This window comes from Venturia canescens, chromosome 7 (genome assembly GCF_019457755.1).
Source record: "Venturia canescens isolate UGA chromosome 7, ASM1945775v1, whole genome shotgun sequence".
Classification (NCBI taxonomy): Eukaryota; Metazoa; Arthropoda; class Insecta; order Hymenoptera; family Ichneumonidae; genus Venturia; species Venturia canescens.
In genome coordinates, this window is record NC_057427.1 from 14,626,171 (window position 1) to 14,641,789 (window position 15,619).

General features: G+C 40.0%; 1 protein-coding gene across 3 annotated transcripts; it reads left to right on the plus strand.

Annotated features, from left to right (window-relative positions):
• Positions 1-953: 953 nt before the first annotated feature.
• On the plus strand, positions 954-15,519 carry LOC122413512 (mind the gap). Of its 3 annotated transcripts, none has more exons than XM_043423919.1 (8): positions 954-1,155; positions 7,482-7,616; positions 9,285-9,400; positions 11,434-11,949; positions 12,864-13,103; positions 13,327-13,640; positions 13,739-13,919; positions 14,051-15,519. In XM_043423919.1, exons 1-8 carry the CDS (start codon positions 1,116-1,118, stop codon positions 14,297-14,299), a joined length of 1,791 nt encoding a protein of 596 aa, XP_043279854.1. In that variant the 5' UTR covers positions 954-1,115; the 3' UTR covers positions 14,300-15,519. The 3 variants fall into 3 exon arrangements, with proteins under 3 accessions (XP_043279854.1, XP_043279856.1, XP_043279855.1); XM_043423920.1 differs by lacking the exon at positions 954-1,155 and adding an exon at positions 6,218-6,621; XM_043423921.1 differs by lacking the exon at positions 7,482-7,616.
• Positions 15,520-15,619: the final 100 nt, after the last annotated feature.

A 15,619-nucleotide genomic window follows, 5' to 3' on the forward strand; every position in this document is an offset into this window, starting at 1 on the left:
TGGTCTGTTTAAGCCGGACTCCGTTTTCGTAGATCAATGAGTGAACAATCGATGAACAATATCAATGAATTGTTCTTCAATTTTCGGACACCGCAACGGCTACGGAGAGCTCTGCGGTTTTTCAACAAGTTTTCAATTTCTTTTCACCATTTCATTCGCTAAAAGCACTTTCTCCGTGTTCAATTTCACAAGAGCTTTGTCGAGTATAACATTTGAAAATTCTGTGCGAGTTTGAAGTAAATTTTGTCCCATTTAGCCGCTCTTTGTCCATCGCGAGTCAGTGTCTTCAGTTTGTATCTTTTAAGGAAGTTGAAGCGATATATATAGGACATCATACGAAAAATACATTAGATTTTATTATTCCAAATTAATGAATTGAAAATTTACTCTTGAATAGCGCTTAATTATGTGTGAAAAATTTGGAGAGGTTTCACCGCCTGGTAATCGAGATATTCATTGTTGAAAATGACAAGGTTAAACATGGGCTCTTATGGAAGCTTTCAAAAAATTGCAAACTTCAACAATAAATATCTGAATTTCACGACGGTGAATCATCGGCATATCCCGCCAGAAGTTTAATACTGTCTTAAGCATTCTGTTTAAAAAATTTTAATGTGCAAAGTTGGAAAATAGTTTTAACATAAGATACGCTTCAACCTCCTTAAACGGTAAAAGTTCGAGGAATTGCAAAAAAAAAAGAAGGTTTGAAAAATCATCGAATCGCAGAATGGCTGATGACGAATGAAGAATAATGCGTAAACGCATTTCGTGATACAGGAAGAGGTCTGCCGTATTTTTGACCGCTCGGAGAACTCGAGGCTTCGCGAGTGGGGATACAGAAATCACTCCTCCTTCTGGTTTCTGAAAGTTCCTACTCTCTCGACCGCGTGTATTGCTTTTTTCCGCAGAAGGATCGACAACGAGGCGAGATATTTAGTTGACCGCGAGTACGAGTTACCTGTCGCACGTACACGGGATCAGTCTCGCGACGAATCGACGCACTCTTATAACTCAATATCGCCGTTCGTCCAACAGCATTCCCGTGCTGCAGTCTTTCCTCGTTCAATTTTTCCGATCTTTCCGCTCGCTTCGTTCTTCCGGAATAAAGGAAAACAATGAAGATTTGCGCGACGTGGTTCCTCCTCGTTGTAATCGGTACGTAATCGAAGGTTTTCTCAACATTGCCATCGATCGAAGCAGCTCATTGCTGGAGATGATAAAAAATTCGCGCTTCATCTCAATTTTTATTGAATTCCTTCGAGCTCAAATCCCGTGACAGATAAAATCCATCCGAGCTTCTTCGCAGCATTGATTCGAGTGTATTTTTCCATTTATTGTCTCATTCAACCGATCCGTTCAAAAGTCACGTGTGCTAATCGAGTTGCAAGTTGAACGGCCGCTGCAGCCGCATATACCGTAAGCCAAACGGAATCAGGCAGTTTGCGTGAGCTTCTAGCATCGACATCGAGTTTCAACGAATTGAAACAATTTTTTTTCTCGTTTCGTTTCCCATGGCAATATATGTGTTCCCACAAAAATACTTTAATTCATTCAGCCTCGAATAGCACCGGCAATGAAGTTTCGTTGTTGCTCAACGAAATAAAAGTATTTTTATATACTTGTACAGTCTCAATGCCCAGACGATGCCAACTGTTTAACAAAACGTCTTTGATCGGCCGAGGCAAGACGCGCAGCGTATTTATATACTTTTTTTTTCTACAAATAGTTGTAACATACTGTGTATAGTTTTCTCCTTTTCTGTGCTATATATTATCTCGACTATGTACTGTACAAAAACGACTCTTCGACTGACTGCAGAATCCTCTATTGTCGCCAGAGACGATGATCGTTCGAACGAGAGCCCTGGGGAACGCAGGTTTATTAAAAAACAAGTAAATTCTGTAACGTTTCAAGGAAAACTTGCGGAAAACCGACATTTTTCCGCCAGCGAAGCGATGCCTGGTATTTTTAATCCGTAGAGACCACACACTGCTGCAAAATAGCACAAAATGCTTCAAAATTCCTTTCTTCAGTTTGGCCAATTTTCTGTAATAGAGCTTTATTTTTCAATTTTTTTAACGATCGCAATCGATTACTAAGGAGTTGTTACCCCTAAAAAGTCTCGTTGTAAGATTAATTCTATTTATTCATGGAAGAAATAAAAAACGTTTTGAAAAGTCCAAGTGCAAATCCTTATCCGGATATTGGGATTGTTTTTTTCAAGTACGAAAATTCATTTGAAGCAGCAATGATTTTTGTGGAATGCGACGGCGTGTCGAGAGATTTCTTAACGGAAATTCAATACGGAAAAATGAATTTCCCATCGAACGTTCATCGTTTCTGAGCATTTAATAAATTCATTTAATTTCTCACTCGATACTAACAAGACTTTCGTATAGAATATTCCGATTCTCTCAGGTGATTTGAGTACATTTTCTTCTGTCAACTGTTCGGAATTTGGTTCTACCATATGTCTCGTTCGTATCATAAGTTTTAATATTAATACGTCGGGGATGTTACGACAAAAATTGGGATTTCCCTCGTTGCAAATGGCCGCGAAATCGTTCTAAGGAAGTCGAAGGAATACGCAAACGGATAGAGAAGTTATGCGGAGACGAATACGCACACGAATTATTCGCAATTTTGTCTATTTTCGTTTTGTATGCGAGACCGTAGAATGACGTCGAAGCTTCATCGTCGGCAGATTGGCAAGAGAAATTGCTGCAATTTTCTCGTCCCTGTGTCAATTTGATTAGAGCAAAGACAGCGAATCTTACGTCGTACATCAAGTAGGAAATTTAATTAGGTTTTAATTCCTGAATGAAAAAAAATGGAATGGATCTGGCTCGAGATTGCTGGACCGAGTCACGCGCCGGAGTTCGTTGCCCGTAAAGTGCAAAGATTCCCGGATGTTTGAAGCACGCGACGTGTTGGTTGAAAAAAAAGAATGAGAATCGAGAGGAAGAAAATCATTTTTAGTAGCGCTCGGAAAATCCATTGGAAATATTTTTCCTGCATGTCAGAGCAGAAATTTCACTATTAAAAGTGCTCCATTCGATAATGCATGAAAAAGAATGAATTTCCAAACATGACGCGCGTACTAGAAAGTGCAATATTTTCCAGCGTCGAATGAGAGTTTGGTGACGTCTCATTTAACATGACACGCGTGGAATCTACTCAAATGGAAAACGGGTCGAATCAGCATCGAAAGTAAATAATGAGTGCGTTCATACCGCGCAAAGTGCATAATTTATCTCTGTAACAACATGTTTATTTACGCAAATAGAACGAAAAGAAAAATGTTAAGGGGCGTTGACGGGAGAAAAGAAGAAAACGAGAATCGATATTACGGCATTTTAGTAACGACGGGGTGCACGGCGACCGAGGTTTGGAAACAAATATTATACACATCAAAGTTGTCCATACTTTTTTAAATGGTATATTAATATGGGAAGGAAGGTGGAATTACGGATTTCACTCACCGTTCATAATTACCGATCCTGTCTATCAAAGAACGAGGGTGAAAACGTACGTTGCACTTTGATATCGCCTTTCAGCTGTTCACATTTTTCTTTTACCCTCGAAGATTCTTGAATCGAAATGGAAAGGTGTTTTCATAATTAATATCATTACCGTAGGTCTTCCATTAGAGATTTCCTGCAACAAATTTCGCACTTTATCCGCTCGAGAGTATTGCCCCGAGTTCACGAGATTTTCTGATCTCACTTTTTTCATCCGAATCTGTCAGTGAACAAGGAGAGATAAAATAGTAAGAATTACTACGCCACCGCATAGTGTTAGCGTTCTGCATCGCCCATTTTTGAGGTTTTTACAAAAAACGTCGTAATTTTCATGTCGTTTCCAAATAAAAATTTCTTAATTGCTCATTTTACAGTTGAGCATAGGAAATGTTTGAAAATTTACTATGGTACATGGCAGAATTTCATTCGCCCTTGAATATTCACACGGAGAGAAAAAAATTGTAAAAATTACTGACACCATGGTGTCAGGGTTCTATATCGCCCAGCATTTTGAAGGGTTTTACCAAAAACATTGTAATTTCCAAGTAAATTCCGAATAAAAATTTTCAAATTGCGTATTTTGCTGTGACAAAGGTTTAAGGAGTTTCGGTACAAAAGTTTAAATATTAAGAAATTGATCAAACTTGGTGATAATGTTGTTCAACATCAAGTGCAAAAACACAATTTTTTTCAAAATTTTCTTCTACTTAGTTATCGATTAATTACGCATTAAAGCAGATTTCTTATGCCCGGAATGTATACCTATATATATGAAAACGCTATGCTTATACACGTGAACTTTAGTGATCAATTACTCGATAACTGTGTAGAAGAAAAATCTTAAAAAATTTGTATTTCCAAATTTGGCACTAAAGAATATGTTCACCAAATTTTATAAAATTCTGAACTTTTTGAAATTTTTTATGTTTTTAGCATGGTTTAGCATGGCAACATTGTATTGCCTGTACCGAAACTCCTTAAACTGTGCTATTTTTTCGTACGTAGTTCACCGAGGAAACGTTGTAAAGTTTACGTTGACTCGATATGACGAACTGTAAAGTATAAAATTATTAATGTCGCTTTGCTACGGTTAGTCTTGTTTTCACAATCGAAATTTACAGTTAAACATAGTAAAATTCGAGGAGCTCGACTCGCACTTGTACGATAATATATATCAGTACACATGTGTACCGAATATATTCTTCGAGTTGTCGCTTCACAAAAAATGATTGTGTATGTTCGTAAGAATTAATAAATATTACGATATAGAGCCCTACTCCTATGGCACCATAACAGTTTTTACTGAAATTTTCTCTCCGAGTATAAATACTCGTAACACTTTACCATAGCAAAGGTCAATAAATTAGTTAAGCCATGAGAGGAAATTTCTCGAATTTCTACGACGATCAATCGTGTTTATTGGGTTTTATCGCTGTTCATCGTCGCGAAGTTAGAACGATCCGATATGATTTGACAGTGTTCGAGAACGATTGGTTTTCCTGAAGATCAAGGTTCTGCATTTCGTGAACGCGGATGTCGGATGCTCTCATCGAAACAAAAGTCCTCCAACCGGTTTTCGTACGGAATTTCTAATATATTTCTCGTGCGAAAAATAATGAAAAAATGGACACGTTCTCGAATCTATTCTAATTGATAATGAAGCTGGGGGCAGGCGTTTGCGAGAAAATAACCTCCGCGCTGCTAATTGACGGGGACAAACGTTTGTTCCACCCGCGAAGCTGGCTTTACGCGTGATGTTTGCCGCTTCGCAGAGGTGATAAGTGATTGCTCAATCGTTCGTCTCTACCGTTTTCGGTCGATTGAATGTTCAAAATCAATGTCAACTTGGAGCGGAGTTATTTTTAAGGGAAATTGAGCGAAAAAGGATTTTTCGAAAAATTTTCTGAAAAGATGAGAAATATTGTAAAAGCCGGGAGATCGACGAAGCGAGTTTTGTCCTACGGAAGTTTGTAATTTCCGAACGAGCGAGTAATTCGGCGATGACCCATCGAAGGTATGTCGTGAGCCGTGAAAGAGCGACCGTTGAACGCACCGATGGTCCGGTCGCGCGAAGTGGGTCACTAGGCTACATCGAGCCCGATGGAGCACGGTGGAACGCGCCGCGTCGTGCCACGCCACGCCGCTGTATTCAGTGTCGTTTGATATCGACTTCGAATGTAACAGCTTACGGTCCGTTTTTTGTCGCGTTGTGCGATGAAGGAACGGCGAAAAACGTGTTCCGGTGGCCCTCGAAGACCACCAGCAAATCCCGGGTCGATACAGATCGAGATTCGTATCTTCCCACTCGAATTTTCATTCGAACGCGTTCGCGATATCTCAATCGAAGTAAAAACCAATTTTGCGTAGCAGAAGAATCGATAATTTTCGTACGATCGAGCTCCTCGGTCCGGTCGGCCTGCATAAACAGTTTTTTTCTATCTCGTTGAAGGGGCGTCGAGAGAAAAATAGGACAAAATATCGTAAGAAAATCAAAACATATTCGGGTAACCGCAACGAGCTGTGGGCTGAAAAAAAAAGGAGAAAAGTGTGCATTTGCTTTCCACCGGTGAAGCGCAAATCCGGGAGTCTATCGTGGGAATTCGTTTATAAAAATCAGAAAGAATCTCGTCAGGAGAAAAATTAAATTCGATGACCGCATGCCATCAATTCGTTTGTCGCGGTGCCACCTAAATTTCTCTTTCTCACTGTTTGTTGCTGTATAATGCGAGAGGACAGGCACAGCATAATGTATGATTAACGGGAAAACCGCAAACGAGGTGGGCATCAGCGCCCGTCGCCTACATTGAACGGATGAATCGTTGACTCTTGAAATAGTCGTAGAGTAAGACTCGTCATAAGGTATCGTGGGACAGAGTCATCGGCGTCAATGCGAGCCCGATGAGAGTGCATTCGAGTCGGAAGCAATGGGAGGGTCGACACCAGCATTCGTTTTGACAGCCGCGCGCTCTTCCGTATCGATTTTCTTCAAATAAATCCAGCATTGCAAAAATGATCTCTTCACCATGACAGCAGCGAACTCAGTCAAAAAAAACAGAGGGTACGGGGTACAAAAGGACAATCATTGATACAGACCGATTTCGTAAGTTCCCAAGTCGAGCAGGTACAAAAGGCACGCAAAAAAAGCTGCAACGCCCCCTTAAGGGGGTACCCCGCGTGGCAGTCGGATTTTTTGGGGTTTTTTCGCGATCTTTTTCAGGCGAGAAATAAAAACATAGTTTTTTTAAATTTAAAGGGTTTATTTATTGGTATATTTTAGCTCTGTAATAGAATTTTTTAACTCTGATATTCGGTGTAAAACTACTTCTAGGGACTCTGGGGCATTGGTTTATCTGAGATCAAAAAACCAAAGAGCGTTTTGATGTGTAAAGCGGTGGCTGTCGCCTGAACTAAAATCATACAGAGATATTAAAAATTGAAGGATTTTCGGGCTTTGAAATTGAAATTTTGTCTTTCGAAGCGCGAAAATTCTTCATTTTTTTAAAAATATTTCTGTGTGATTTTAGTTGAGGCGATAGCCACCGCTTTACACATCAAAACGCTCTGTGGTTTTTCGATCGCAGATAAACTAATCCCCCGGAATGGTGAAGACCATGGAGAAACATGTGGGTTCCTGTGGAGTAGTTTTTCACCGAATCTTCCCGAGATATCAGAGTCAAAAAATTCTATCGGAGAGTTGAAACACCAATAAATAAACCCTTCATATTTCAAAAGTCTTTGTTTTTACTCCTCGCCGCGAAAAAACCCCAAAAAATCGGGCTGCCACACGGGGTGAGCCCCTTAAACAAAAAGGTATAAATGGAGTATCCATTAGCACAGAATGGAGAGAATTTCGTTAGAATTAGAACATAGAAATGATGAAAAAAGTGAAAAAAGTCAAGAAGAAGAAAAAATCGGAAGTCCAGTAGAGAGGAAAAAATGGTATTTCCGGTTTGGTTCTAGGGTTCACGTGGCGAGAGGCGATGGGCACATGTGTCCTGGAATCGGATTTTGGTTTCACCCTTAACTGTGCCTTCAAAAAATCCGGACTCTTCCGTGTACGAAATCTCGGTGGTGTCAAAGGCTACGTTGGCCTCGGTGAGTGTCCAACGAAAGAATAAAAAAAAAAAAAGAAAAAAAAACGAAAAAAAAAAACAGAAATGGAAAACGAGCCAAGTGTTTTATGGGAAAACCGTTACGAGGAAGTAGCTCTTGAGAGTAGGGGCCACGCGACGAGAGCCCAAAATAATAAAGAGATCCATGCCACGATTCGCGGTGTGACCTTGAAAACCACGTCTTTCAAGGCCTTCCATCGAATCGCTTCTCGCTTCTCGAGTGAATTTCCTTCACTTTTTCGACGTCTCCACGCGTCCTTCTCACAGTTTTTCAACGTTTTCAGCTTCCAGCTTTTGACCCAACCTTTTTTCCAAATTCCATGTATATACAACACACAAACACGCACTTGTACATAAATATGAATGTATTACGAAACGAAGCTCTTGCTCAATTGATTTTTTTCTATTTCGAAGGAGGTTCGAAGTCGAAGCGATCATATTCACGTGCAGCATCCACCATGGCCTCAAGATCCATTTATATTTTCTACACACAGAGACGATTCTTTTCTCATGCTTTGGTCACTCGTTCTCTCTTTTCACGCTCATCTCATTCACGCGCACGCACACACGTACTCTTACCGACGTGTATATATGTATATTCAGGCCACGTGCATGAGGTTTTCTAATTTATACACGGGCAGCACGGGCTGGGTTCATTGTGCTTGAAAAAAAAACGCCACTAAAACAAATAACAGGTTTAAGAATGAAGATAAATGCAACGAAGTATCTTTTGTGCGCGTTATTTAATGGACTCAAAAGTAAATGAGCGAGTTTAACAGTTTTACAGACCCAAATAGAGTTTGCCTACGCGTTGTTGCACGAAATTCTTTCACAACGACTCGGACGCGTCGGATGATTTACTTTTTGTGGAAAGTTCTTCCAAGCTCTTCTATTACGTTGACAAGCTTTGGAGAAAGTTTTGTTACAGCTTCACGAGCATTTGAAAAGTGAGAGATTCGCTTCGAAAGCGTTATTCTGATCGAGGAGATGGAACGGGTCAAAATGGTCGATGCGCAAAACGATGTCCGCCGCGATTGATGGATGTTCGTTGATGCAACGTGGGTCGGTCGCGATACATCGCGATCAAATATCGTTTTATTCGAGTAACGTCGATACTGAACTTACAACTTTTCCGAGTTAATAAAAACCTTTAGAAAGTCGTGAATCCGGCGCTTTCGAAGTGCACCGAAGATTCCGAATGGTCGCGCGACGTCACTCGAATCGTCGGATTGTCAATTAGAAAGAAAGCAGAGACCGAAAGATCGTCAAGCGCGGGAGATAAATATTTGAAATTCCCCCGCGATGCGAATTGGAATCTCTTGCATCTCGCCAAGACTTTTATTATTGAACACGCACGATCGTCATTGCGACACACGATTCGCTACGCGCTCTTTGCCCTCATTTTGCAATGCTCACATAAGCCGAAAAGAAGAAAAAAAGCGTGTCGAGAGAAGGAAAAAACGTGAAGGAACATCACCATATTAATTACATCACCTTGGCACGCTCCGTTTGAATGTCGCGTCGATAATGCTTCTTCATCTCGCTCCGCTTCGTCCTCGTTCTGCAAAATCGAACGATCCATTTGTTAGCCTAATTTCTGCTGAGGTTCTGTACGAGAAATCGTTGACTGAGGGGACGTTGCACTTTGCAGGATTCACCGTCGGCGATGAGCTCGGCTTTAGAGAATCCTTGTCGAATTTGGAGAGCAACAAAAGACGGAGCGTACAAACGCGAGGAAATTTCATACCGATAGCTCCGGTGAACGGGGTAAGTTACCGATTCAATCCGTAAAATTCACAAAAATTTCACAGTTACATTTCAACATAATAATAAATCGCGATCCGAAAGCATACAATGGTCGAGCATACTCGATGGCGATCGTCTGAAATAATCGTTGGCACAAGACGCGAGTGGAAAAAACCTGGTTGAATCGTCAAAGCCATAAACTCCCTCATCAATTCGAGCACAATTGAGTCCACTTGCGTTCTCTTATCAAAATCGTAAACATTTGATCTTGGATATCATTCATCTTCTGCATTTGCATTATTTCTACAAAGGACTCGAGTAGACTGACCAGTTGTTGTTGTTCTAGGTTGCAACGCTTACGGGAACTCGCTCAATTCCCGGCGTTAACTCTTCGCAGAGCAACAAAACTCCCGACCACTTGTAGCTGTGTATGCGCGTATACACGACAAGGCTATCGGTCTACTTTCATTTTATATAGTCCATTTATGCGCACATATGATTGCAAGAACCTCGCAATCGTTATTACGGATAAAATGTCATTTCGCATGGAGATATTAAGGTAGATCAGGCCCGAAGGATCGTATTTTACGAGTGGCTAAATCGGATCGATTTTTACTTCCCAATTAAAGATATTATAATCACTTCAAATTAATGTCGGAGTCGTCAATTCGAAATTGTAAATAAATATTGTCAGCTTATCTTTTGGCAAATGAAATTTCAAGCGATCAATCGGGGATCCATCACTGACGACTGAACCCCACATTTTATTCGTCCCTGGCGAAAATATTATAGTTTTTTATGTCGAAAACCGCATTAGAGAGCGCAAAGGGAAATTAATAAAGAAAAAAGTATTAATAAAAGACAGAAGGCTGTGACAGGAATGGCCCAAGCCAAGAAGAAGCAAAATGATTGAACAATTTCGTTCAATCGTTAACGTGATGTATCTTCATTACTAGTAAGATAATCGTCTCGAGTTTAAAATTTAAAAACTGCGTAAGAAGCGTTCACTCGTTATATGGAAAGGTAAACGATTTTTTACGCACAGTTCCTGTAACTCTATGACGCTGAAGTTTGCGACTGAGTCCAATGAAATGATAAAAAAAGCCCCTCCAATAATTCGAGTAATTCTCCAATTTAATTTACTGTCGAATTCGCAATTCGTAGTTTTTCAATCTGCACTGATACTTCGTTAAGTAAAAAATAGGTGGTTTTTTTCGTTAATTATTCAATAATTCATAAATTTTATGGCTTTCTTAAGAAAATCGTTTCGAGCACTAAGGGAAAATGTTGAATCTCATTTGCGTTTTAACGAGGCACCACGACTATTAATGAGCAAGCGGGTAATTAGGGTAATTCGATAATTTCATTTCGCAAATAAGTGATTTTTCGTTCGAGAAGTTGGCGATGAAAAAATGAAAACCGAATCCTGAGCAATGAGAGTAGGGCAGCTGTCAACACGAGTCAACACTGGGATTGAGCACCAGTGGAATAGTTGTGTGTCATTCGAGAGGATCGTAATTCAATAAAGAATATTATATTCCTCAATAGGCAACACGTAATTCGGTATAGACGGACGTTTCACTTTGCCTTCAATTGAAACTCATCGGAGCGAGATAAAAGACTCGTTAGATTGCATATTCGTGACCGCTTGAAAATAGCCCGCGGTGAGGATGAAAGTACGTAGGAATTACCATGGAGCCGGCAACGTGGTTCTTATCGGTTGCGAGGAAATAATACGATTCAGCGTTCGCAAGCACGTGTCATAACATTTGACTTTTGAACTTGCTCGTTAAGAAATGCACAGTGCTATTCAAACTGCGAAAAATCTTCGGATATTCGTTTTAAAATCGATCTTTCGAGCGCGATGCATCCTAAAAAGCCGAAATTGCGATATTTTTTTAACGAATTCGACAAGCATGTTTTCAAAATTCACACTCTAATAATGGGCTTAAAGTACGCCGCGTTGGACAAAACACCGTCATCTATAACTCACTGTTTTTTATTGAATTTTTTATTTTTATTTTTTTTTCAACTTGATGCTGGGATCACCGAAGGTCACGATAAAACGAGATGACAGGGATCGTGGAATCGGTCAAGTCACCCGACAATCAGGTTCAGTGCCACCTTTCAAGCCTCTGCCACCGAGTGGCGTCCGTCCAATGGGCCAACAGCCGGAACGTCAGAGGCTGATGGTCGTGCAACAAAACTCGACGGCCCTGAAGATGATTCCAGCTCCGTCATTCGAATCGTTGCAACAACACGAGGCTGCTATTCGTAAGCAACAACAAGCCCAAGCACAAAAACTTCAAACGCAACAGCAAGTCCAAACGCACGTCCAGCAACCTACTCAGGCACAACAGAATCCGATCTCAGCCCAACAGCAGGCCAAAGATCAAGAAGCTCGCTTGAGACAGCAACAACGAATTCAACAAGAAGCTCTCGCCCTTCAAGTTCTCAAGCAACAACGTAACCAACAACAAGAGGCTATGAGGCAACAGCAAATTAAAAAATTGGCTCAACAAAACCTGCAACAGCAACAAATCATCGCACTGCAGACTAAAAGGGTTCAGGTCTGTCTCACGTAACTTGCCGGACCACTTTTTTTTACAAAATTTCTCTTCTTTTTGAGGACATATTTTTGGAGCGCTATCATCTGACTTTTTAACTCCACCGTTCTCGTATTTGCGATACTGAAATGAAATATTGCTCAAAGTTTTCTACGCATTTATTTTTTTATTTTCTTTTCATACGAGAAGGCAAGTTTGTTGAAAATACAAGAATTTCAATTGCTTCATTTCGGAGATCCGATCATAAGTGCATTGGGGAAAAAACTTTTGTCGAAAAAAATGTACGAAATTGTAGTCGATTCAATTATATATTTTTTTATGCAGCGAACGATTTAGTTCACTTGACAAAAGTACAATTGAATCCATTACATTTTTTCATTCAACTGAATGGATTTTTTTCGATAATCAACATTATTTTTCTAGTACGAAGTCGAATATTGTGGACTACGAATACTTTTTCATATCGATGATTCTTCACGGTGCTTCCGTCACGATAAGCATCTTTTCAGGCCCCCCCCTTGAGAATATGCAACTTTCGATGGAAATATTTTTCCTCATGCTCAGAATATATTCACCGTGATAAAAGTTATTGCCTCGGCTGAATAAATATGAATAGGAGAGTATTGTATTTTGCATACGTATAAATATTTAAGCAAGCAGCAAATTTCGGTCCTCATTTCATGAATTATTAGAAATTTTCCTTTTTTGACGACTCCCCATGCTCAACGGAGTATTCATTTTCTATTAAAGATAGAAAGATGAATCGTTTACATAGGAATAAATCAAAGAAAATTGTTAGTTCAATAACGAGTTTTTTTGGGATGAAAGAACGAATTTAGCGATCGAAATGTTGCTTTCTCACAAACTCGATTTGGTTGAAAGAATAATTTTTGGAATATGAATTGATGTCGTTACAGGTTCCACAACAGACAAATCCAATCGTGGAATCTCCAGTTTATTCACACGCCATGCCTAATCCGGTGTCTTCGAATCCAGATCTTATTGCACAACGCAAACCAGTAGCAACGAGCAACGGTGGCTTACCAGCTTTCGTCGCGATGCCACAATCCTCGTCTCAACTGACCGATAGAATCAGCAACAGTCCAACTCTGCTTGAAGATTCGGTCAACGAAGTATCGAAGGACGATTACGCGCCTGTGAGAATTGCTTTTTTGAGATCGCGATTTTTCCCTCCAAAATCGCCCTTTAATTTTGTGCTGCTTTATCATTCGTTGGAGTTTTGAGCGAATTTTTATTAAAGCAAAATTCATTAGAAAAAATTCAAGCGACCAAATTCATACAAATTACTCCAAATTTTTGGTCTTTGATTAAAACTGTTTTTGAGCTTCCGTTTTATTTTGTTTTTTCGTGTTTTCTTAGTTGGCAATCCCGAGCGAAGAGGCTGCAGCTTCCGTGAACGAGATGACCTTACAATCGCTGCATCCGTTTCCATCTGCCGAAGCTCTAAAATCTCCGCATGAGATGCAAAATGACAAACGACAAGCCGTGTCCAACTTGCCGTCGTTGGCGCCGATCCAAGGAATGGAAACCTCGCTGAAAGCACTCGCCGAGGCGAGTAACATAACCCTCGAGGCTCTGGAAGCTGCGATTTTGTTGAGACAGCAACAGTTGATGGAAAAGCAACAAGAACGAGTCATAACGACGACAACGACGATGCCGACCCCGGTGAAAACGTAAAAACTTTTTGGCTTTTATTCTATCATTTCGAATTGAAAAATTTCTTATCTTTCTTCAATTCAAGTTGTCCTAACGATTTTTCACGCTTTTCCAGCTACAACACCGCGGGAATAACAAAAGTTATGAACGCACCTCGCGAGTATTATCCCAACGGATACGATAAAAATTTCGATGACAATTTCGCCAGTCGTGTTGATTTGCCCGATACGAGTTTCTATTGCGGGGATCAAAAACACTTTCCTGGTTTATACGCTGACGAAGATCTCGGTTGCATGGTAAACATTGGTTTCTAAGACTTTTCCTTAATATTTCTATCGGCGCTGTGACACGTTGCTGTCACAATTTTTTCCCAATTCCCTGGAATTTCAAAATAATTACTCCCTTTTTCTCGCTTCTTTAACAACAGGTCTTCCACGTTTGTGCTCTGACCGACGAAGGCCTCATAATGAAGAGTTTTCTTTGTCCTGAATCAACCCTCTTCGATCAAACGATTCTCAAGTGCAATTGGTGGTTTTACGTGGATTGCAAATCGTCTAAGAATCTTTACGACAGCAATATTCCCATAAGCAAAAGTTATCAGCTGATGAAAGCTCTCGCTTTCTTCTCGGCGTACAAAAATCACGACGGCAATGCTACTAACGTCGAAGAATCTTGAGGCTTATCGTCATCGGTTGTGATTCTCTCATTCGAATAGTTCGAAAATTATATTCTCAATGAAAATTCTACTGCAACGAACCTCAATGACGAATCAATCGATTTATATTTTTCGATAGATTTTGTCAGCATGAAATTTAGGTAATTTTGTTAACGACTATTAGGAAAAACCTTTTCGGCACAAATAACAACAATCCTCTCTACGCCTCTACTCGAAAACAACTCTGCTCCTAAAATCTTAACTCCGAAATTCATAACAACTCTACGTCCACTCGTGCATAATCAATCCATGATCTTCGATATCTCTACACATGACGAGGCATGATCTGAAATCATGCATCATGAGTAGAGATATCGCGTGGATCGAATATCGCACCGGAATTGATATGTTAAGGAGGGTCGACGTCCTCTGCGTAGATCCCCAATTATTAAGGAGCGGAGTCGTTATCGAGAATGACTACCGATGGAGTTGTTAAATAGCAGCTATTTATAACTATGCTCGTCGCAGTTCTACTCGATAACGCAACTCCTCTCTTTAAACGTGTATTTGGAGGAGAACTGTTGTTGAATCGATTTACCGAGAGTAGAATCGTTGACTCGCTGCAACCTGACTCGACTCTTATAAATCTACTCGATAACATTTCCACTCTAAGGTGTTTTATTTTATGCACGAATAACGTCTTTACTCTTTAACATGTGTAGGTGGATAACTCAGATTATTAATGACGAAAGAGGAGACATATATTGGATTTTGTATTGATTTAGCAAATTTGAGAGTAGGGCTGTTTGGAGCAGCGTTGCTTTTGAGTAGAGTCGTAAAGAGAACAGTTGTTATTCTGTCAAACCTTTCTTCGTCGTTAGGACTGGGAAATCGAGAAACATTTCTCAGCGACTGCGGAATTTAACAGCTCGGATATTTACGAAAAGACAGAAAAACTATATTATATATCATTTTCCTCGCATCCTCGCGGCTACTTTGAGTCCTTTTATTTAAAACTCGCCACATATTCGCCGATCCTTTTCAGCTCATTTCGTCAAAAGTTTCCAAGGTGTTTGATCCCTTTTGACTTTGGTTAATTATCACCAAGATACGCGCTCAGGCCCCTTGCCTTTAACTTTAAGTTGTACATAGAATAAACGATAATTTATTTTTATAAACTTTTTCAATTGTTCGATGTATATATATATTCGCGTGGAGGAATAAATTTGAAAAAAAATGAACAACCATCGGGTGTTTTCTTCTTGTAAAGCAATTTTTCATTTCTCCCCTGCGCTCAGTAGCACGTAGATTTTCTCTATCGACGTCAAAGTGTTGAATAAT